Here is a 24767-nt window from a genome sequence, read left to right on the forward strand (position 1 = left end):
AAAACCTGACTTGATAGGGGAGGGGGGGAACAGATTGCATTTTTTAAATCAGTGCTGGAAAGTACATAAAAGTCAGCTATCACATTTCAAATAACTTTAAAAAAATATTTTTTTGCAGACCTGTGTAATAGTTATTCATACAGTAACTATTCTGGATGGTTTAAAAGCACGTTTCTTTGACAACAATGAAGTCCCTAGAAATGTCGCCATTTTTTATTACCAAGTACAGACAGTTAGAATACTTTTTATCAAGAGGTTACTTAACCGCATCTGAGTTCATTTATAATGTGGTGAAGAACACTTGTTTCAAAACAACAAGAATGCACAACATTCCAATGGTTTACAATGGAAATATTCCAGTGCAAGACATGGAAGATAGTTACACACATTCCATAAGACTGAAGACAATTTCATGAGAAGATATTGATGAAACTAACAACAGCTACTGCAGAGGATGATAAAAATGAAGGACAGTAATGACTTTCAGAGTAAATTTCATAGCTAATGCTTTCAAAACCTGTGAGTAGTGCAGACATTTCTTGTGTATGTTCTATTGTGAATGTTTTGTGCAAATATAGCTATTTCTGACATCGTAATAAGAAGTTGTAATGCCCAATTCATAACCTGTACAAAAGAGAGACAAAATCCTTGGTTTTTAATATTGTGACACGTCTGTCAAGGTCAATTTATCTTTCTGAGATATTGAGATAGAAGGTTAATGTAAAGAATATCATATTTATAAATGTTTGCTTAAAAAAAAAAAAAAAAAAAAAAAAAAAAAAGTAAGAATTTTTTTGTCCACACAAAATGAGGTCTTGGATTCGTTCCCTTCTTCAAACTATCAATTCAATTAAGGTTAGCTGGTGTTATTTCCATTTTTATAAATGGATATTACTACTATATGAGGTAACTAAGATGACACTCCGTGTGGTGGCTGATGGGAGTGACCAGATAGATATTTTCCATTTACAGTTGTTCCCATCAGCTAGCATACCCAGTATCTTCTTAAGTTTGTGTGTACAATATTGCATACCTCAGCCTACTCCCTGACTCATTACATAAGTAATGTACGGTGGACACATAATTTCACTGAAATACTATCACAGCCAGGTGGCAATTATTTTTGTGAGCTCTCTGACAAATGAGTTAGAAAAATTGATACCTATAAGTGACGTATGTGAAACCTAGCTAACAAAGTAAATCTAATGGATCCATTTTTTGTCCATGTGTTTCTTGTTACTAGCATCAAGCTTAATGATCACCGATTTTAACTTGCACAACATTTCACAGTGTCTATCAGTTACTTTAATGTCATTTTCTTCCCAGGATACAGTAATTTGTTCCCCTAAAATTGTGTCTGACCTCCTCATAAAGGCAAACTGGATTCTGTTATTTAACAATATTTTTAGGAAATAAATTTCTCATCCACTGTGCACAGTGGAAAAACACTCTTCCATTGTTTCTCCAGACAGTCCTCTCCAATTAATGTATCACAGTCAGAAATTCTGATTGTGTGGAATAGTACTTTTCCCTTCATAATTAAACCTGACTGATGGGCATGCTTTATTACTGCCATTTGACCATGAAGGTCAGTGTAACAATTTACTCTGAGGCTCATCTGTTTCACGAAAGACAGTTGGATTTAGAAATAAATAATCAGTCACTGTTGGTCGTTTCCTTAGAAGGGTGCTCTGGGGAACAAATCAAAGCTATAACTCCAGGTATCCTCTACCAGCACTATCAGGTATGAAATCAATGTTGAAATCACCACCTACAAAGACTTCCCTATTATTTCTATGAAGTCTTATTAGCCTGCCTAATTACCAAATGAAACTTTCGTTGGTGACCTGTAGACTTCGAGAAAAACTATATTGTATTTTTCCAGACCTATTACTGCTAAGTCTGTTCAATGAAGTCCGTTGTTCGGGACCTTATAATACTTTCTGTGAGCACAGAAAACCCCCCCCCCCCTCTTCCCTTGTAATGTACAAGTAACTGTATACTAGTTTGTACACCTCTACTACAGTAACTACTAATAGCATCACCTTTTTCTCTACATTTTGACAATATCGGAACTAATTAATTTTTTAATTTTATAATGATTTCTGTGTTTATAAGTGAAGATTTAAAACTCAAGTATTCATGGAATTAAACAAGTTTTTAATCTCTCTCTCTCTCTCTCTCTCTCTCTCTCTCTCTCTCTCTCTGTGTTATTAACCCTTGAAAATAAACAAGGTATTCCACAAAAGTCCAAGGTTCGTCACAGTGTTCCTCAGAGGAAAATTTTGGGAACCCCTGCTCTATAAGTTACATGTATACCAGTGTTTTATGTATCATTCATAACAGTGACTTGAATAGGCTAAGTAACATTACCAAAAATATAATAAAACATGAAAATGAAATGAAAAAGTGAAAATATGAAAAGTGAAATTAAATTATATAATCAAATGATTTTATTATTTACCTAAATTTCCACCTGCTGCCATTTCAAATGAATCACTTGAACACCTGTAACAGACAAGAAAACACGCGTTATAGTTAACGTTATTGTCTGGGATAGTAATGACCTGGCAATGATATTAATTATGTGCGACAACCTGCACGAGGAACAGAAATCTTGTATTACATAACAACCTATTTACATGACTTAATTGGCATCCTATACAGCACGCAGTACCATATTTAATATGTAAAGTCTCACTGCTTAAAAACAACAGACCAAGTAAATATAAAACAGCAATCCCGTCTCCGCAGTCCTACCTATACGACGAAACTGGACACTTGTTGATCTGAGCTCAGCATACAACCAAACGCATTGTGGATACCCTTTATCGGGTAGCCCCCAGCAGAGAGCGCATACAAAAAGCTATTTTTTTAAGATAAGACGATGAACTTATTCACTGACCTCTGTGGATGTCTTGAGTTCGTAGGTCAACTGATAGTAATAGATAAATTGGTTCAGTACTGACGCTAGTTACCGGCTAATGACGCCTGACGGACACACAGCCAATGAAGATAGAGGTTACCACCCAAGGACACCAAAAAAGTCGCTTACACTTGCCACATGACAAATTATTTTATTCTTCCTGAAATACAGTCGGTTTTAAACCAACCCATAAAAAAATACACCTGTAAAGCTGGATATTACTCTGATTTGTCGCTACGACAGACACGAAAACAATAAATTGTATGTGGTACAAAATAAATTTGGCGCTATTTTCTACGTTTTGCTTCTACTTCTGCCAACCAATCACAGTACATGTATTAGGAAAAACAGAAATATTTTGGGCATTTGCGGCAATTTTCATTTCCCTCTGGATGTACAGTTGTGTACGAACATGAAACGTGCGAGACACAGTGATGTTTGTGAAATTTGCCATACTAGGAGCATACACTGCGAATCATTCAGAAATATACAATAGTAGAAATGTCACCTCGCTATCTGACTGACTGTTACATTAAGCAAATTTATCTTGTAAATGCTAGCAAGTGACAAGACTATTTGGCTGCGGAATATTTCGATGGGATAGCTACATTACAACTAGATAATGTGGATTCTGTGTTTCTTACGGTACTTATGATCATGTTCGGTATATTTTTGTAAATATTTTCTATATCATATACAGTCCAAAACAAACAAAATATAACCCTGTTTTAAAATAGAGCTTCTGCTAGTTTTACTGGCACCCTGAAGGGGCAGCACTGTCCCTGGTTACAGAGCGTGGAGACGGAACTGGGAAGTTAATTCAATAAATCAGTGCTTCCTAATTGAACCGCCTCATTTAACCTTATGACAATTCGTTAAGTACATTTCATTACAACGGCATTCATTTGCACTGAATATTGGCAATACATATGTAACACTGCTGCAGCATCGAGAGAAAATCACGCTAGGAGTGACCTAGTTTCCTTACGTGAAAAATGACGTTCACTAGCGATCTGTCAACGCCTATGAAGTCATAGCAGGTGTGGTTATATTTTTGTAGCGTTACAGCAGCGACTGAACATCTTGAGGATAGCCGCATGTGGTGACTTCAGTTATGATTCATTGGCAGTTTGCTTACTAACTCACGGGGTCTGAACGTCACAGTTGTTGCGTTTTCAGTTGCACGAACGGTATTGTGCTATATGCAACTGTAAATAGTCGGAGAAGGAGGCATTATAAGATAACATGGAGCTGGCACGAAAAGGTAACATGTCATGTTATTGAAAGTAATTTAAAATTGTGTGCAAGTCATCAGTTTAAAGTGTGGAAATATTCCCTCTTTCGATACTCATCGCCTCTAGTACTATCAGAGTATTTGAATTTTGCAATGTGGATACAGTGTCAACTGAATGAATCTAATGCACGGTGTATTTACCTGCAGATCACATTGTCATGACACCAAAATGCAAAACTACTGATTCAACAACCCTTGCGATTGAACGTAGGGCAGTTCCTTTGGATGATACCAAGAATGACAAAATACATGTTGCTGGTGGTGACCACCAGGGAATCATAATTAATAAAGAACTGGCAAAGGGTAAGTACACAGCATGTATTTACACGTTCCTATGTTAGAAAAGTAAACCACGAAGAATGACGTTTGAATTTACTGTCTTTTGTTGATAAATAACAATAGCGGCTGGTAAAAGTGTTGTACATGTCTCTTTTGACAGCTCGAAATATTAAATAACACTCAAACTAATAAAAGGCAGATGTAATACTTGTTATATACTGTATCTATGTTCAGAACAGAAAGAAAACACATGTTACCACTATAAAGTACTCCTAGCAATATCAAAATTACTGACATGCAACGTGTTAGTATAGAGGTAGATGAACAATGAATGCTAACTTGAACATTCCTGTTGTTTAGGTGCACATTATAACATGATTTTAATTCACATTCATTTCATATTTGCTTCTGGTGTTGCTCTATGTTAAATTAAGAGTCAAATATTAGCCTTCATATCTGCAACAAAAGTTCTTGCCGCTGATGCCAACAATCCATCAGAGTTTTCAGTACAGTCGTAGGCTGCACAAGTCTTAATCAGCCATTGTTCACTCTTTCTGCCTCTCAGCCCACTGAGGTTCTACTATAATGGTATAGGATGAAAACTTCAAATGGAAAGGGTATTGCAAGGATATTTTTTACATGCACAAGAATGGGAATCGGATATTATGATTGTTTGATGACAGCTGATATGACTTGCTGGACTTCTGTGTGATTAAAGAGAACTTAAAAAATTATTTTAAAATTAAAATAGACCATTAAGTTGAGCCTTCTGTCAGTGTATTTTATAATCAACCCAATTCACAATATCAAACATTTTCTTAATGTACTTGCATTGCCAAAAAGTGATATCTTAGTGTATGCAAAGTATGGCTACATTGACTGTGATCAATTACGTAGAATCAAAGTTTCTTCCTATTCCACCAATGCATATGGAGTGGCGGAGGAATGACCATAAGTGCAGAAATACTGAACACTTTGGATTAGGGCAGTTAGGTAACTCATATATTTTATGATTTTCAAAAAACATTTGACTCAGTACCACACCTATACTTATTGTCAAAAGTATGAGGTTTCAAGTGACTCGACTGAGGACATTTTGATAGGGAGGTCGCAGCATGTTATCTTTGATGGAGAGCCATCACCAGATGTAGAAGTAACTTCGGGTGTCCCCCAGGGAAGTGTTGGGACTCCTCCTGTTCGTCATACAATATAGGCTTTTACTGCCGGTATTGTCTTTACTTAAAATTCCAGGCAGATTGGCCGTGGTCGATGTATAAAACCCCCCGTGATGTTTCGTCTCAGACAGCGGGAGATGAAATATCAGGGGAGAGTTTTATACATTTAGACCATGGCCTATCGGCCTGGAAGTTTTAAGTGCCTTACTGTTTATGTTTTAAGTTAATGGCGCTAGAAACAATATTAACAGTAACCTCAAACTTCATGCAGTTATCTGTAATGAAGTACTGTCTGAAAGAAGATGCATAAATATTCATTCAGCTCTTGATTAGATTTCAAAATAGTGCAGATATTGGCAGCTTGCTTTAAATGTTCAGAAATGTTAAGTTGTGCACTTAAGAAAATGGAAAAAATTTCGTATCCTATGACCATAATATCAATGAGTCACAGTTTGTTTCGGCCAGCTCATAGAAACATCTGGGTGCAACACTTTGTAGGTATATGAAATTGAATGATCATGTAAGTGCAGTCATGGGTAAAGCAGATGGTAGACTTTGGTTTATTGGTAGAATACTGGAGAACTGCAGTCATTCTACAAAGAAGATTTCTTGCAAATCACTTGTGTCGATTCTGGAATATTGCTGAAGTGTGTGGGACCCAAACCAAATATAACTAACGGGATATTGAATGTTACAGAATGGCAGCATGAATAATCACAGGTTTGTTTGATCTGCGGGAGAGTGTCGTAGAGATGTTAAAGAAACTAAACTGGCATGCTCTTGAAGGTAGACATAAACTATTCCGAGAAAATGTACTAACAGTGTTTCAAGAACAGGCTTTAAAGGATAACTCCAGAGGGATTCTGAGGATAAGATCAGAATAATCAAAGCATGCACAGAGGCATCCAATCCGTCATTCATCCATGGCTCGATACATGAATGGAACAGGGAGAAACCCTAATAACTGTTACAATGGGATGTACCGTCTGTCAGCACTTCGTGGAGGTTTGTAAAGTATAAATGTAGATGTGGATTGCCATTGTAATTAGTCTAATCTCGCCATTGCAGAGCCTTTGTAGAGGGCTGTAGTATATTCCTAGATTCTACACTTTATACTAGTCCTTAACACTTTCTGAGTAGGCTTTCATGTGTTTTACATCATCACTGTGACACTTTCCTATATTCTAAACAAAACTGTAACCATTTGTGCTGCCCTTCTTTCTGTGTGTTCAATATTTTTTGTTACTTGTATTTGATATTTGGTCCTATGCACTTCTACGTTGGCTTGTGTGAGTGTTTCATAAATTTGCTATACCTGTGACTGCCCCAGCATTATCATTTCTAAACATTTAAAGCAAATTTCCAATCTTTGCATCACTTTGAAATCCTGTCAAGTTTACAGTTTTGTTTGACATCCCATGCAATTGTAAATTTGTTAATAAATATTGGCATGGTGCCAAGTCATATGCTTTTTGAAAGTGGAGAAATACTGCAGCCTCAATATTGCCTTGATCCATGGCATTCTAGATGGTATATGAGAAAAGTACAGGTAGGGTTTCCCTTTATCCTAATTTTTGGAAATGATGCAGGTTTTTGTGGAGGAGGGCATGTTTAATCCGTTAGGAAGTTTGAAATTAGTGCACACTCTGCTGCAGACTGTAAATACTTCTGGATACATAATTTGTTACAGTAAGTACCACTGTAGAGTATACAGGTTAAGCCACATGGAATTCCAGTTAGGCAGAGTGCTTGCTACCTCACCGGTTACTTCTGCTTTAGCAGGAGCTCTGTGTGATAAACAAATAACAGTTTATAGTGTCCGAACTGTATGACGATGACGAAGCTTATTTCATCTTCACAAGTCCTCTTTCCGGGACAGTATTTGTCCACATACAGAACTCGTTTCATCACCCAGTAATTCCCCCCCTCCCCCATTAGTAATAATATGTTTTAGTCTGTAGTTGCTCCCCCCTCTCCTGCTGACCACCGGTTTTGGTACAAAGCATCATCCACAGGCCATTCCCTGGCATGCAGTTGTCACACTAGCTTTTCAAGTAAATCCATCAGTCAGAAAGAGTGTGTGATAATTGCATGCCAGGGAATGGCTTGAGGATGGTACTCTGTACCAAGACTAGTAACCTATAGTGAAAATAAAAAAAAAAAAATAGAAATTAAAACTATAGACTAAAACATAAATTATTTCTTAAGTGTATTAGACTCTGTTCCAACTGACAGTACATCGATAATATGTAAAACAAATACTAACAAAGAGAGAGGCCGGCCTGTACTTACCTCAGTTCAGTACAGCCAATAGATATACAAAAAAACAACCGAAAATTTACGTTCCTAGCTTTCGGAATAAATGTTCCTTCATCAGGGAGGAGAGAGGGGGAAGAAAGGGAAGGAGGGAAAGTGGATTTAGTTACTCACAACCCAGGTTATGAAGCAACAGGGAAAGGAAAACAGGGAGGGGAGCGAGGATGGAGGTACGGTTGTCAGAGGGAAGCCAAAGATATTCTACTGTAAGTACTGTGCCAGCTTCAAACCAAAGATGATGCATACAGAAGTAAAGAGGTATATAGTATAAAGATGTGGGATGAAAAGATACATGAATGGCTGAAGAGGAAAGGGAAAGAGGAGAAGACTGAAGAGTAAATGGGAGTGAGGTTGTTTAATGTAGGTTCAGTCCAGGGGGATAGCAGGATGAAAGGATGTGTTGGAGTGCAAATTCCCATCTCCGCAGTTCAGAGGGACTGGTGTTGGGTGGGAGAAGCCAAATGGCACACATGGTGTAGCAGGTGCCTAGGTCCCTAGAATTATGCTGGAGGGCATGCTCCGCTACTGGGTATTGGACATCTCCTAGGCGGACAGTTCGTCTGTGTCCGTTCATGCGCTCAGCCAGCTTAGTTGTTGTCATACCAATGTAAAAGGCTGTGCAGTGCAGGCATGTCAGCTGATAAATGACATGTGTGGTTTCACACGTGGCCCTGCCTTGAATTGTGTATGTTTTACCAGTAGCGGAGCTGGAGTAGGTGGTTGTGGAGGGATGCATAGGGGCAGGTTTTGCAGCGGGGTCGGTTACAGGGGTAGGAACTGCTGGGTAGAGAAGGTAGTCTGGGAATATCGTAGGGTTTAACAAGGATGTTGCAGAGGTTAGGGGGGCGACGAAAGGCAACTCTGGGTGGTGTGGGTAGAATTTTGTCAAGGGATGATCTCATTTCAGGGGTTGACTTCAGGAAGTCATATCCCTGGTGGAGTAATTTATTGATGTATTCGAGGCCAGGATAATATTGGGTGACAGGGGGGATGCTTCTGTGTGGTCTGAGGGTAGGAACAAGATGAAGGTCAACATCCGGGAAGGTGGCTTTGGTTTTGGAGATACATTCCTTCCCATCCAACAACAATGTTCCTACCCTCAGACCACACAGAAGCATCCCCCTTTCTTTCCTGATGCACTGCAAAATATTTTGCCAGAAAAGCATGAGAAGTCAGACGAAGAAAGTGTTTCCTATCTGATATTGTTGCCGTATTGTCAGTGCTGTTGGAAATTTCAGTTAATCTAATCCATAACTGACACTTTGGGAGAATGTTGTATAGAAGTTTCTCAGTGTTACAGCATCTTTTCAGAGACTGTTCTTCAATGGCCATCTTTGGTGATGGTCTCAGATGTTGATCTTCAGTGACCTGACTTTGGATGTTACACCCTCCCGCTACACACGTGGCTCTTTCCCCTGGTAGCATCACTGTCTTAAAGCCTTCAAAAGAAACTGAAGACCTAAATGCAAGTATCAAACACATGAATAATATGACACAAATATATACCTATATTCATAAGACTGGCTGGCTCACTCAGTTATGCTTGACTAAAGGAGCTGCGGTAGAATTTGTGATGGGTCACTGACAGGTATGATAATGTTATGGGATTATCATACATTTACGCCCATATTCCACAAGTTACCGCAAGGTGTGTGGCATAGGGTGTGCTTCTGGCACCACTATTTTCCTCTTTCTGTGTTCCATTCATGAATCGTGTGGGAAGAATAATTGTCTGTAGATATCCCCATGTCAAGTCATTCCAGCGCAGAGTTAGTCGACATGAGACGGTAGATGATGTGACAATCAAATGTATCTTTTCTTCATTGATTATTGGTCCTTGGTGTGTCACTACCTCTTCTTGCAACGGAAACACCTATCCTTGGCCGTAACTAGAATACAAGATATGATAAACCCATCTAGTGGCTTTACCTGTGTACAGCATTAAATCTCGCCCTTTACTTCTCTCATTCATGGTGGGATTTACTGAACACAACTTGTGGAATGAATGACTGAATGAATGGAATGGATTTCCATATCAAGAATGAGACTCAAGACAAATTATCCAATGATGTGCTTATTATCCAAAACAATGTTGCTTTCAGCATGAAACTAAAACTTTACTTTTTTATCACTGGCGTAGATTCCCTCTCTTTATACCCCAAACGTCTTCCTCCTGTCCTGCAGTGAAATAATATTTTCTGTGTATTTATTTATTTTTTCATTCTCACAGCAATTGTCTTTCAGCGATAAAGGATTTGTCATCATAGTACAATGAAAATAAATAGTTAAAAAACATTCATTCATATACACATAATAGAAGGTGCTATCAAAAAGTAAACGGAATATTTTATTTTGTGGGCTTTATACATTTGATTTTCAAAATTTCTTGTTATCTTGTTGGTGCACATGTTCCAGATGTATTTTTGTGTTTTCAGCTGTTTTGAATATTTTAGTTGACAGTTGAGAAGGTTACACGTTTTCAAGTGCTCAGTGAATTTTTCCTTGCAAAAAAAAAACTGTGGCTTTTAAGAAAAATACTGTAGGTAAGACAAGAGTTTGTACCACTTGTAAACGTTCCAAGAGGGCGAAAAAGATGTTAAAGATGACGAACACCCCGGATGTCCTAGTACGCCAATTACTGACAGCAGTATCGAAGAAGTAAAGAAAATGGTTCTGGAAAATTGTTGAATCACCATGGGAGAGGTTGCTGATGATGTTGGCATATCATTTGGCATGTGCCAAACAATTGTTTCATATTGTTTGGGCATGAAATGTGTAGCAGCAAAGTTTGTTCCGAAGTTGTGAATTTCGACCAAAAACAGTGTTGCATAGATATCCTCAGGGATTCCTGAATGAAGTCAACATTGGTACAGTACTTCTAAAGAAGCCTATAACAGTGGACGAAATACAGCGAAATGGAGGCTCAATTGTCCCTGTCCCAATGGAAACTGCCTTAAGAGCTAAGACCGAACAAAAAACTCCAATTTCAATCTCATGTGAAGGTCTTCACTGCTTACTGCAATTGCAATGGGATAGCGCATTACGAGTACCTCCCTCATGGTCGTACGATCAATGAGTATTACTACCTGGAAGTCATGTGCCTTATAATTACAAAGAAAACAGTGTGCATTGTGATAAAAAAAAAAAAACCTCTCATGAAAATTGCATCACGATAATGCTCCCTCTCGCACCTCAATGCTTATTCATAATTTTTTGGGGGAAAAAATGAAACTGTTATGTTGCCTCAGCCACCGTATTCACTGGACACGATTCATTCTATTCCCGAAGCTGAAGAGAACCAAGAAAGGATGTTGTTTTGCCACCATTGATAAGATAAAAACAGAATTGCTGAAGGAGCTGAATGCCTTAACAAAAAGGGAGTTCAAGAAGTGCTTCAAAGATTGGAGAAGTACTCACACAAGTGTATTATATGTGAGGTGGTTGACTGTGGCCTTGATGAAGGAAAAATCCTGCCATTTGTCTGAGGTGACATACAGAATTATAAACGAGAATTATCGTCACATTGTCAACACTCTCCTAATCTTCCTGAGTACTAAACTTCCTCCCCCCTTGTCTTGTCTGCTAACTTTACTCCATTATATATTATTCAGTCTTGCTCTGCCCAGGTCTTCTAAACTTCCCCAGATTTGATTCTGTTTATACTGTTGCTAGGCATTTCTGTTATTCTGATAGTATGCCATTCCTTCTCTTCAATCATAATAAAATGAAAATCCCAAAATAATGTAACAACATGTTTACAGAACAAACATGACTGAAATATGATATTCATTGCTGTTACTGATATATTCATTGCTGTTATCTTTATTTTTCGACATGGATTACAGTGTTGGATACTGTCATGTCTACTTCAGGTTACTTGCAGTATCCTCAGAAGCTGATGATTTGTATTGTTAATATTATTGTTGTTATTAGTGCTGTAACAGTAAACACAGCAAATATGATCACTGGGCTAGTGTTCGTATTTTATCATTGGTTGAACAATGCATGTCAAGTGCCTACTAAGACCTCTTGACACTGGTCCCAATGTACCAAGAAACCAATTTCACTGGTATATGCCATAGTCTCTAGTTGGATTTTGAAGTTCCTGGATTTGATAAATGTTTCTTGTTGAACCCAGTGTGATGATGTCTATAATTCGTGCTTTCTTTTCCTTTGCATTACAGCTGTTAATCTTCCTAAGCCAGAGGTCCTACATTAATTTGGTATATTTGTTTTTGGCAACTATTTGTGGCTCCACCAGTTCTTTGCCAACACCATTTTGGCATACGTTACAGTGGATCATTTGTACCACAGCATTGTGCCTCTGTTTGTAATCAGTCTGATCAGTCTTTTTGGAACAGCTCAAGGTGGATCACAGCTTCTGTGCAGAGTCTGCAGTTTGTCTCTTGCCGATTTCTCACTTCTGGTTTTGGTGGCGTCAGTTCTCATGGCTTGTTCACATGCAACAAAAATCAGTCCTTCAGTTTCTTTCTATAGTGTTCCGTTGGGCTGCCAAGTCCAGGTCTTTTCCTTATCTGTTTTGCCTTCAATCTTTTTCTTGGATTGGATTGCAGCATTGTTGTGTTGGTTCTTTGTTTGCTGTACTTTGAGATGCTACCTGTTGTCGGTTTCAGTCTGAGCTGATACTTCTCTTCTTCCACTGGCTGCCTCCCTTGGCAATAGTCGAATAATAATAATAATAATAATAATAATAATAATAATAATAATAATAATAATAATAATAATAATAATAATAATAATAATAATAATAATAATCGTAAAAGGCAACGAAAAGAACAACCCCCCCTTTTAGTGTGATTGGTTGGTTCAGGACACAACTAAAGAAGCCTTGGACAAGTGCCGTCATGGTCGCGGACGACGCTTGAACCGTATGCCCTCCCACAATGGTAACGACACTGCTAGCCAACTGGAAAACGATTTAAATCCAAATAGAGGTGTTTTGCAGGTTACGCTTCCTGCAACCACCCTAGAAGGAAAACAAAGACAGAGGATGAGATGGTCAGAGATGAAGTTCATCGACACCTCATGTTCTGTTATTACCAAGCAACAAACCTAGGAACCAACGCAACTGGATACAGATCACAAGTATACACAACATTTATTACCAGATACCCATAATTAAAATTTTTAACAGAACAACGACTAGCTGATCAGATCCGTGTAATAATCAAAAATAACAGGATACCTCAGTCAGAATTAGAAAACATCAAACAACAAGTACAACAAATACTGGAACAAAATAATGTGCAATCAGAAGAAGAAGAAAATACAGTAATGGACTCAAACAAAGAACAACACGCATCAATTAAACAATCAGAGGAAAATGAAATCTTAAGACTGCCACCAGAACAAGTACAAATAGAACACTAAGTGACACACATGTTAGATATAAAAGAAAAATTTCAGCTGACATATATAGAATACAAAGACACAATACAGACATTAGACCATTCTTGCATAGACTGCCAAATAACCCACAAGTCGAAACAACAATAAAAACTATGAACACAATCATACACAACAAAGTAAATGAAAATACAACTATGGAAGAGTTACAACTACTGGTTTATATAGGAGCACTCACTACACTAAATATACACACTAGGCAGAGATCAGAACAAACCAACACACAGAAGAAACCCACAAAACCAGCATGGCAACACAGGCTACAGATCAGAAAAGAAAAACTGAGAAGAGACATTGGACAGCTAACACAGTTTATAAGACATCAAATGTCAGAAAAAAAAAAAAACGAAAAAGGTTAGGTAAAATCTCACAACAAGAAGCGATAGAGCAATTAGATGAAAAGAAGCAGAAATTACAAGCATTGGCCAAACGACTTAGAAGATACAAAAAAAAGTGAAAATAGAAGGAAACAAAACCAAACATTCAACACAAACCAAAAGAAATTCTACCAGAGAATAGATAACACACACATCAAAATATACAATCCACCAAACATAACAGACATAGAACACTTCTGGAGCAACTTATGGTCAAACCTGGTACAACATAACAGGCATGCACAGTGGATAGAAGCAGAAACACACATACAAGATGATGCCACAAATGCCTGAAGTGATAATTTTGCAACATGAAGTCACCTGAGCAATTATTTCTACACACCATTCGAAAGCCCCTGGAAAAGATAAAATAGCAAATTTCTGGCTAAAGAAGTTCCTCAACACATTCACATCTAACTAAATTATTTAACAAACGTAATTGTTGGGTTCAAATTAATGTCTGCTTGTGTCTGTGTATGTGCGGATGGATGTGTGTGTGTGTGTGTGTGTGTGTGTGTGTGTGTGTGTGTGTGTGTGTGTGTGTGTGTGTGTGTGTGTGTGCGAGTGTACACCTGTCCTTTTTTTCCCCTAAGGGAAGTCTTTCCGCTCCCGGGATTGGAATGACTCCTTACCCTCTCCCTTAAAACCCACACCCTTTCATTTTTCCCTCTCCTTCCTTCCTTCCTTCCTGACGAAGCAACTGCCAGTTGCGAAAGCTTGTAATTCTGTGTGTGTGTTTGTGTGTTTTGTTCATGTGCCTGTCTGCCGGCGCTTTCCCGCTTGGTAAGTCTTGGAATCTTTATTTTTAATAAATTATTTAACAGTTACATTGCAGACCCATACACATTCCCTGATACACTTACACATGGAATAACTTATATGAAACCTAAAGATCAAGCAGGCACAGCAAACCCAGCAAAATATTGCCCCATAACATGCCACAAACAGTATACAAAATATTAACTGCAGTCATTACACAGAATTTAATGACACATACAACACAGAACAAAATTATAAATGAAGAACAAAATGGCTTCTGCAAAGCAGCACGAGGATGTTAAGAGCAACTGATAATAGTGTACCCCCACTCACGGTTACTACAAATACACAAAGTAGGTCCTAAATTGATACAGTTCCTAAACATAGTAATGAAAAATGGAAAACTACACTTAATACCCAAACAAATTCAAATAATATCACATCACAGCCAATACAGATTAAGCGTGGAATATACCAAGGAGACTAATTAAGTGCTTTATGGTTCTGCCTTGCTCTGAACCCACTGTCCAACAGGCTAAATAATACAAATTATGGATATAATAATACTGGAACATACCAACTCAAAATCACACATTTGCTATACATGGATGATCTAAAACTACTGGCAGCAACAAATCAACAACTCAACCAATTACTAAAGATAACAGAAGTATTCAGCAATGATATAAATATGGCTTTTGGAACAGACAAATGTAAGAAAACTAACATAGTCAAGGGAAACACACTAAACAAGATGATTACTTATTGGATAACCACAGAGACTGCATAGAAGTAATGGAAAAAACAGATACCTATAAATATCTAGGATACAGACAAAAATTAGGAATAGATAACACAAATGTTCAAGAAGAAATAAAAGAAAAATACAGACAAAGACTAAAAAAAATACTGAAAACAGAATTGACACCAAGAAACAAAACAAAAGCAATAAATACCTATGCTATACCCATATTGACCTACTCATTTGTAGTAGTGAAATTGAGTAACACAGACCTAGAAGCACTCAATACACTTACACGATCACAATGTCACAAATATAGAATAAATCACATACATTCAGCAACAGAAAGATTCACATTAATCAGAAAGGAAGGAGGAAGGAGATTTATCGACATAAAAAACCTACATTATGGACAGGTAGACAATTTAAGACAATTCTTTATAGAACGAGCAGAAACTAGCAAAATACACAAAGCAATCACTCATATAAATACATCGGCTACACCACTGCAATTTCATAACCACTTCTACAACCCCTTAGATCACATAACATAAACAGATACGAAGAAAGTAAATTGGAAAAAGAAAACACTACATGGCAAGCAGCCGTTATCATCTAACACAGCCACACATCGATCAAGACGCATCCAACACATGGCTAAGAAACGGCAATATATACAGTGAGACGGAAGGATTCATGATTGCGATACAGAATCAAACAATAAACACCAGATATGACAGCAAGCATATTATTGAAGGTCCAAATACCACAACAGATAAATGCAGACTTCGCAAACAACAAATAGAAGCAGTAGATCGCATCACAAACAGATGTACAATACTAGCAGATACAGAATACCCCAGAAGACATGACAATGTAGCAATAATAATACATCAAGAACTTGTCATACAACATAAACTAATAAAACAACACATTCCCACATACACAAAATGTACTGGAGAATGATGAATACAAATTATACTGGAACATAACCATAATAACAGATAAAACACCACCACACAACAAACCTGACATCATACTCACCAATAAAAAGAAGAAATTAACACAACTAATCGAAATATCCATACCCAATACAACAAATATACAAAAGACAACAGGAGAAAAAATTGAAAAATACATCCAACTGGCTGAGGAAGTCAAGGATATGTGGCATCAGGATAAAGTTGACTATCAACTACAGGAGTCATACCACACAATATCCACCAGTACATCAATGCAATACAGCTACATCCAAACTTATATATACAACTACAGAAATCCGTAATTATTGATACATGTTCAATTACCCGAAAGTTCCTAAATGCAATATAACATATACCGTATAGTTAAAAGGAAGTCACGCTTGATCAAGGTCCGCGTCACTTTCCACTTTTGACCAGACATAACTTCTGAGATAAGAGAGAAATAATAATAATAATAATAATAATAATAATAATAATAATAATAATAATAATAATAGGCTGCTGATTAAGTTCATAGGTTTTTGTTTTGCGTGTCGATATTTCGTTTGCTATGGGATTATTTATTGATTGTCACTTTGTATTTGTAGTTCATTGTTACTTATTTGACTTTAATATTGTCATTTGGAGATAGTGAGTGGAGCTATGGATGCTAGAAATTGGAACATTTCTAACATATTGTTGTGTTTGAGTCCAGTAGAGGGGTGACAGCAGCAGAGGCAGCTAGCAACATTTGTACCATGTATAGGGTAAATTCCATTGGATACAGCATGGCAAGAAAATAGTTTTCTCATTTTGAGGAGGATCGTTTTGACGTTAGGAGCTCTCCATGTTCAGGAATACCTTCAGCATTGGATGAAGATTAATTAACTGCATTAATCGACAAATGGTCAACATCAGCATACTTTAGAACTGACCAATGTGATGAACTGTGATCATCCCACCATTGTGCAAAATTTGCATGCAATGGGGGAGGTTAAAAAATGGGTGTATGGGCTCTTAAGCCAAAATCACAGAAATCAGTGGGTGCCCATAGGTGCATCTCCGCTTGCTCGTCATCAGTTGGCTTGTGAATGCCACCAACCATTGCTATCCTGTATCGTTACTGGTAACAAGAAATAATGTCTTTATCTTAATGTGAGGAAATGAAAGAAATGGTTGAGCCCAAAGAAACAGCAGCACTGCATACAAAGACCGATGCACTTCCACAAAAGATAATGTCACACATCTGGCGGAACAGCAGTGTTGTGGCATACTACAAATGGCTTCCCTGGGGTGTAACCTTCACTGCTGAATTGAATAGTGACCAGGAAGACAGCGTGTACTGACACTACCCCATGATAATGTCGACCCGCATTCTGCTACACTGACAAAAAAAAACTCTACAGCAGTTGAGTTGGGAAGTCATTCTGCACCTATGTCGTTCTCCTGATATAGCGCTTTGATTTCCATCTTTTCTGCTCTCTATCAAACAACTTTCAAGGAACTTCATTTTTAGATGAAAATATGCTCTGGACATGGCTCAATGAGTTCCTTGCCTCAAAACCATGTGATTTCTATAGCCGTGGAATCGAAAAGTTACCCCAGAATTGGCAGACCATTGTAAATAGTGCAGGAGAATATATTATTGATGATTAAACTCTATTTTTATCTGTGTCAGCTGCAGAGAGCATCATTCACCTTGCTCGCCAAACTGCAGGATTTTACAGAAAGAGAGGAAAATCATGGAATATAGGACACTGGACCAACTGAGGGTAACATGAAATTTGAGCGACTGCATTCTGTGGCTATGACCTCATCTTACGCCGCCAGAACCAGAAAACTACACCTGCCTCCTTGATGCTGGAGGGCACATCTCTCCCTGTTGCCCCTACTTTGGGAGCAACACCCTCCAACCATCAGGGCTATCAGTCTCCATTTCTGAGCCAGAGAAGTGTAAGTTTTCTTTTCTCCTCTAGGGTCCCTTGGGTCACTCCCTTCCCAGATTTCTGCTAGTGGTCAAGATGACATGTGCCAGCGGCTGATGAGCCCAAAAGCAGCTGGTCGTAGGGCTTCACGCTGATCCTCGGTCCCGGAGACTGAATCAGTGAAGTCCTCCCAGCCAGCGAAACCCAAGGAGCAGCGAAAGAAATCCAAAAAGGAGGTCACCAGGACCAAGGGAATTGTGGTGGCATCCACACCTACAAGCTCTGCATCTGCGGATGAGGTGGACATTTTTGCATCTACTGAGGACCTAGATCTCACTGGATCCACAGACACAATGGATATGGACTGCTCAGGCAAAAAGTCTGTGGCAGCAGGTGACCTTGAGGTGTAAACTGCCTCATTGAATGTTCCATGACTTCCCTGTCTCACAGTGTCAGGTGGAGTTTGTGCTTATGTCTTAAACTCGGTCTGTATTGAAACTGTGCCCCTTCAAACCTCTCTTGAAGCTATGGCTGTCAGAATAAGGATGACGCAGGAAATAACTGTCTGCAATGTATATCTTCCTCCAGATGGTGCAGTATCCCTGAATGTATTAGCTGCACTGATTGATAAACTCCCTAAAACTTTCCTACTTTTGGGAGATTTTAATGGCCATAAGCCTTTATGGGATGGCACCACGCTTACTGGCCGAGACAGATATGTCAAAACTTTACTGTCTCAGTTCGACCTTTGCCTCTTAAATACTGAGGCTGCTAAACATTTCAGTGTGGCTCATGGTAGCTATCCATTGGAGAGCACATGCAGACCTGTGTGGTAGTGACTTACTCCCCATCTTACTGTCACTGCACTCTCATCAGGCACACAGTTGCCTGCCCAGATGGGCTTTAAACAAATTGGACTGGGAAACTTTAACCTCTGCTGACACTGTTGAATCGCCCCCACACGGTAACATCAATGTGATGGTTGAGCAGGTGACTACAACAATTGTTTCTGTGGCAGAAAACACTACTCCCTCGCTCTTTAGGGTGCCCCCAGTGACAGGCAGTCCCTTGGTGGTCACTGGAAGTTGATGAAGCAAGTTAGGAGTGTCGGTGAGCTCTACAGTGGCATAAGTGGCACCATTCCCTGGAGTGCATTATAGCCTTTAAATGGCTCCATGCCCTCATTCACCAGCTTATCAAACGACGGAAGTATGAGTGTTGGGAGAGATATGTCTTGATCATTGGGTGTGATACGTCACCTTCCCAAGTCTGGACAAAGATCAAATGTGTTTTCAGGTACCAGACGATAACAGGTGTTCCCGGTGTTAAAATAAATGGCGTGTTATCGACTGATACAAACGCAATTGCCGAGCACTTTGCTGAGCACTATGCTCAAGCCTCTGTGTGGGAGAATTACCCTCCAGCCTTTTGCGCTCTCAAACAGTGGAATGAAGGGAAAATCCTCTTTACACATCACAGTGAATCCTAGAACACCCCATTTACAGAATGGGAGTTCCTCTGTGCCCTTGCACATTGCCCTGACACAGCTCCTGGGCCAGAGCTGATCCACAGTCAGATGATTAAGCATCTCTCATCTGACTAAAAGCAACATGTCATCGTCATCTCCAACTTGATCTAGTGTGATTGCGTCTTTCCATTGCAATGGCAGGAGAGCACCATCATTCCGGTGCTCAAACCATGTAAAAACCCGCTTGATGTGGATAGCTATCGGTCCATCAGCCTTATCAACATTCTTTGTAAGCTGCTGGAATGTATGATGTGTCGGCGGTTGTGTTGGGTCCTGGAGTCACGTGGCATATTGGCTCCACCTACTGCCAACACCTGGTTGCCATCTTTTTTGATTTACGAAAAGCGTATGACACCACCTGGTGTCATAATATCATTGCCACATCATACGAGTGGGTTCTCAGAGGCCCGCTCCTGATATTTATCAAATTTCCTGTCGCTTTATACTTTCCGTGTCAAAGTTGGTGCCTCTCATAGTTCCCTCCCATATCCAGGAGAATGGGGTCCCGCAGGGCTCCGTATTGAAAGTCTCTCTATTTTAGTGGCCATTAATGGTATAGCAGCAGCTGTAGGGCTGTCTGTCTCACCTTCTCTGTACACAGACGACTTCTGCATTTTGTATTGCCCCCCCCCAGTTCTGGTGTTGCTGAGCAAAGTCGTGTGTTATGCACTTCTGTCAGTCTCATACTGTTCATCCATTGGACTGGTTTTTGACACCCAATTGACTTGCCTTCCTCACCTTCGGCACCTTAAGTGGAAGTGATGGCAGCACCTCAATGCCCTCCGCTGCCTGAGCAACACCAACTGGGGTGCAGATCGCTCTACTCTGCGGCAGCTCTATAGAGCCCTTGTTGAATCCCACCTTGACAATGGGAGTCCAGTTTACGGTTAGGCGGCGCCCTTTGCATTGCATTTACTCGACATAGTGCACCACTTTGCTGTTCCCCTAGCAACAGGAGCTTTTGGGACAAGTCTGGTGACGAGCGTCCTTGTGGAGGCCAAAGTTCCTCCATTGCATGTTAGGTGTGCCCAACTGCTGGCCAGTTACGTTGCACAAGTTCTTAGTTCTCCTGCGTATCTGAATCACCATCACCATCTCTTTTTCCCACCCACAGTGGTTCATCTCCCGCATCAGTGGCCCAGGTAAGATCTTCCAATTGCAGTTCGTGTCCAATCCCTTCTTTCCGAACTGGAATCCTTGCCTTTACCAGTTATACTTGAGGTCCATTCACGTACACCTCCATGGTGTACACTTAGGTCACAGCTTCACCTGGACCTTTCTCGTGGCCATAAGGACTCGGTTAACCTTGTGGCTCTCTACTGCCACTTACTCTCGATTCTTGAAATGTGCAGAGGCCACGAAGTGGTTTATACTGACGGCTCAATGACTGATGCTCATGTCAGCTTTGCATATGTCCACAGAGGATATATTGAGCAGCATTCCTTTCCTGATGGCTTCAGTGTTTTCACTGCCGAGCTGGTGGCTATATATCGTGCTCTTGAGCACATCCGTTCATGTGCAGGGAGTAGTTTTGTCTGTGTACTGCCTCCTTGAGCAGCCTACACGCTATTGGCCAGTGCTACCCTCATCATCCTTTGGTAGCTACCATCCAGGAGTCCATCTATGCCCTGGAACGGTCAGGTCATTCTGCGGTGTTCGTATGGGCCCCAGGTCACGTCAAAACCTCAGGCAACAAAATTGTCAACAGGCTACATGGCAACCGATTATGGAGATCAGCCTCTCTGCAACTGACCTGCATTCAATACTGCGGCACAAGGTTTTGTGGCTTTGGGAGACAAAAAGGCATAACCCCAGCGCACACAACTAACTGTGTGCCATTAAGGAGACTAAGACTGTGTGGTGGTCCTCCATGCAGCCCTCTCGAAGGGACTCTGGTCCTCTGCCGGCTCTGCATTGGCAATGCTTGGGTGACACATGGCTGCATCGTGCACCGTGATGACCCACCTCAGTTTCTATGTGGCGCCCGGCTGACAGTGATCCGTATCTCGGTGAGCTGTCCTTCTTTGGCGTCCCTGCAACGGACTCTTCAGTTACCGGGCTTGTTGCTATTGATTTTAGCTGACAATTTGGTTTTCCGTTTAATATGTGACAGTGGATTTTATCATTCTATATAAGTTTTAGCACATGTCATTTGTCCCTCTGTGTCCTCCACTCTAATGCTTTTAGGGTGGGTGTGTTAATGTGTCACAGAGTGGCTGGATTGTCCTTTTTATTCTCGTGGTTGGTCAGCCATGGTCATCTGCTCTCTTATTTGTACCCCTTCTACCTGTTTCTTGCTTCTCTCTGTTGTTTTCTTTTCTGGTTTTGTCCATAGTAGTGCTGGTTGTCCTTCTGTCGTTCTTTTGGTTCTTCCATTCTCCTGTTACTGTGCTGTACGTCTCCGTTCTTTTCTTCTTTCCGTTGTGTAATTATTTTTTTGGGAACGAGGGTCCAGTGACCTCGCAGTTTGGTCTCTCCGCCTCCTCTATTAACAAACAAACCAACTGACCAATCTTCACCCCATTAAAACTGACATTTCATGATGGTGAAATTTATCCATACATTCATCATCCAGTTAACATTCGCCTTTTTGGAAATCAGGGTGTTTTCAGGTTTTTAATATTGTGAGGATTCCTTTTAAAACGTGTTGATATTGAGACCAGGTTAAGGTTATTAGAAGTTTCAATTAATCTTTGACCATTTTTGTTGATCAGTTAATGTGCAGGCCATTTTCCAGTGCTATCTCTGTATATTCTGTCTTGCCCCTCTTGAGCATTGAAGTCGCCAAGGAGAATTTCTATATTTGATGGAGGAATGTTGATTAAGACTTGATCCAGAGCATCCCAAAATTTCTCTGTTTCTTCTGTTTTCTTCAGAGTATTATTTTTCTGATTGGTGGGAGCATGTGCATTGGTAATTGTGTAAGTCGTATTTGCATATTTCAGAGTTAGAGTTGCAAGTCTGGGACACTGAGATGTGAATTCTGTGATAGTTGATAACTTTGAGATCTGTAAGAAATACATTGCCAAATTGTGGACAATTTTTCATGACTCTTTTTTTCCAGGGATTCATTTATAAAGTTGGTATCCCTGTAATTCCATAGGGTCTTGATCACTTTTTCTGACTTCTTGAAGAGCCATGATTACAATTTTGTGTTTCTACATTATATCAGTGACAATTTTTAATTTTCCAGCTTGGCACAAGGAGTTAACATTGTGTGTCGAGAAGAATGATATTTGATTAAGTTTAATCCTTTGATATTTTCCGGTTTGTACTAACTGTTGAGTTTCTAAACATTTCGATCCATCATTATCTTCTGAATGACAGCCAACCGAATCCGAATGCTGTCTTCCAGCAATCTGTGGTTGCAGTCGTTGGAATTATTCTTCGAAAGACTGTTCATGGTCGGCTGTCTAAGGTGCCATCTTGGTGTGAAGATAAATCCTTGAATTAAAATCTGAATGTTATTCAGAAAAGTGATGATGAGTGATGAAAGATGACAGCATGAAATTTTGAAGACAGAAAAAAATAGAATGGGTCCGATACTTTGAGAGTTGAAGAAATCGGCCGAAGAAAGGCAAGGACCATTAAAGGATTTGAAAATGAAAGAGACAGTAGGTTTCCATACGTTATGCCCTTGGGGTCAGAAAAGAACAAGGTCAGATAGGATAGATAAAAGAGAGGAGTGTGGCACAAGTAAGTGAAAGCAACGCCAGACCCAGCTTGGGGACCCGTGCTTGCCACGCACGTCACGTAAGATGCTTGCTTCTGACCACAACATGATGATGATGATGATGATGATGATGATGATGATGATGATGATGATGATGATGATGATGATGATGATGATGATGAAGAAGAAGAAGAAGAAGAAGAAGAAGAAGAAGAAGAAGAAGAATTGTTAACGTATGGGCTGCCAGACAACCACGTAAAGTGTCTATTTGGTGAGAGATATTGTCAGGCATCACATTTCTTTCATATTCTCTCTCTCCACTTTCTTCTGTCCATTTCTTTCCTATCTCAAATTTCTTGACCTTTACATTTGAATACCTTGTGGTTAAATGTATGTTTGTCTTATATGTCTGAGTGTGCCATATCAGCATCCTTCAGGTCTATTGTGATGTCGGTATATCAGTTCATGTTCGTGATGATTTCTGTGTACTCAAAGCTCTGGTTTGTTGTCAAGTGTTTGCCATTCTGTTGATATGCCCATAAAATTTCAGTTAATCTTTCTTCGCGGTGATGTGTGTGATGCCAAACGTCTGTTCAATCTCTTGTCTACTCCACAATCTGTGGTATTCAGTATTTTCTAGGCACCTTTCCGGTCCATGGCCAATGTGTCTGATGCACGTAAGATTTATGGCTTGATGACAGTTATGTCGTATTTCTATGTTCTGTGGCAAGGATGATTTACTGTAGGTGTTTCCAGTCTTCCAGAATGGGCTGATCATCTCCAAATTTCACTGTTTGTGAGCTTCTTTGTAATGATCTTTTTCGGTGCATATTTTTTATTTGTCACACATGCCAGTTTTGTTTGACATTTTCAGCCTTCCCTTTCAGGCTCTAGATTTCCTTTAACGCAGTTTAGTGTTACTTGGGAATGTTACCAGAGCATCAGTGAATGCAAGACAGCCTGTATGTATCCTGTCATTCCGTTTTCCTTCCTATACTGGTTAATAAAGTCCCTGTATCATCAGCTTTTTCCATTCCCTGACTGCTTTGCATAATAGAATATTGAACAATAGCGCAGAAATAACATTGCCTTGTCTCACCCTTCTTCTAATCTCAAAGGACTCTGATAACTCTCCCATGATTTTAATTTTGGGTTTGGTGTTTCTTAGTGTGTGTTTGTTTGATCTTGTTCACTGTCTTCTTGTGGAGGCACCTTTCTTTCAGTTCTTGGATCAGAGGCGATCTATCTATAGAGTTCATGCCTTTATGAAATCTACAAAGGTGCGCATGGTCTCTGTTTTCATCACTTGATATTACTTTATACATTTCACATACTGTGTGTGTTGTAATGTTAATTTACTGAGGGTACCTTGTTAGATGTTAAG

General features: G+C 39.5%; 2 protein-coding genes across 15 annotated transcripts in view; one reads left to right on the forward strand and one right to left on the reverse strand.

The window, feature by feature from the left end:
* The window catches only part of LOC126293737 (bifunctional purine biosynthesis protein ATIC), a 96751-nt gene extending 93758 nt beyond the window's left edge, over nucleotides 1-2993 (reverse strand). Inside the window, exons 1-2 of one of the 5 annotated variants that reach the window (XM_049987081.1) lie at nucleotides 2906-2993; nucleotides 2465-2508 (exon numbers count right to left, since the gene is read on the reverse strand). In XM_049987081.1, coding sequence (XP_049843038.1) covers nucleotides 2465-2486 — 22 coding nt within the window. In that variant the 5' untranslated portion in view covers nucleotides 2487-2508; nucleotides 2906-2993. Of the gene's footprint in view, nucleotides 1-2464; nucleotides 2509-2597; nucleotides 2837-2905 lie in introns of those variants that run through there. The other 4 variants (XM_049987078.1, XM_049987080.1, XM_049987077.1 and 1 more) reach the window with 4 other exon arrangements.
* Nucleotides 2994-3096: 103 nt separating this feature from the next.
* The window catches only part of LOC126293735 (uncharacterized), a 113838-nt gene continuing 92167 nt past the window's right edge, over nucleotides 3097-24767 (forward strand). For 6 of the 10 annotated variants that reach the window (XM_049987069.1, XM_049987071.1, XM_049987072.1 and 3 more), the window contains exons 1-2: nucleotides 3097-4190; nucleotides 4368-4523. In XM_049987069.1, coding sequence (XP_049843026.1) covers nucleotides 4172-4190; nucleotides 4368-4523 — 175 coding nt within the window. In that variant the 5' untranslated portion in view covers nucleotides 3097-4171. The remainder of the gene's footprint in view (nucleotides 4191-4367; nucleotides 4524-24767) is intronic. The other 4 variants (XM_049987067.1, XM_049987068.1, XM_049987070.1 and 1 more) reach the window with 1 other exon arrangement.

Source organism: Schistocerca gregaria, chromosome 10 (genome assembly GCF_023897955.1).
Source record: "Schistocerca gregaria isolate iqSchGreg1 chromosome 10, iqSchGreg1.2, whole genome shotgun sequence".
Taxonomy (NCBI): domain Eukaryota; kingdom Metazoa; phylum Arthropoda; class Insecta; order Orthoptera; family Acrididae; genus Schistocerca; species Schistocerca gregaria.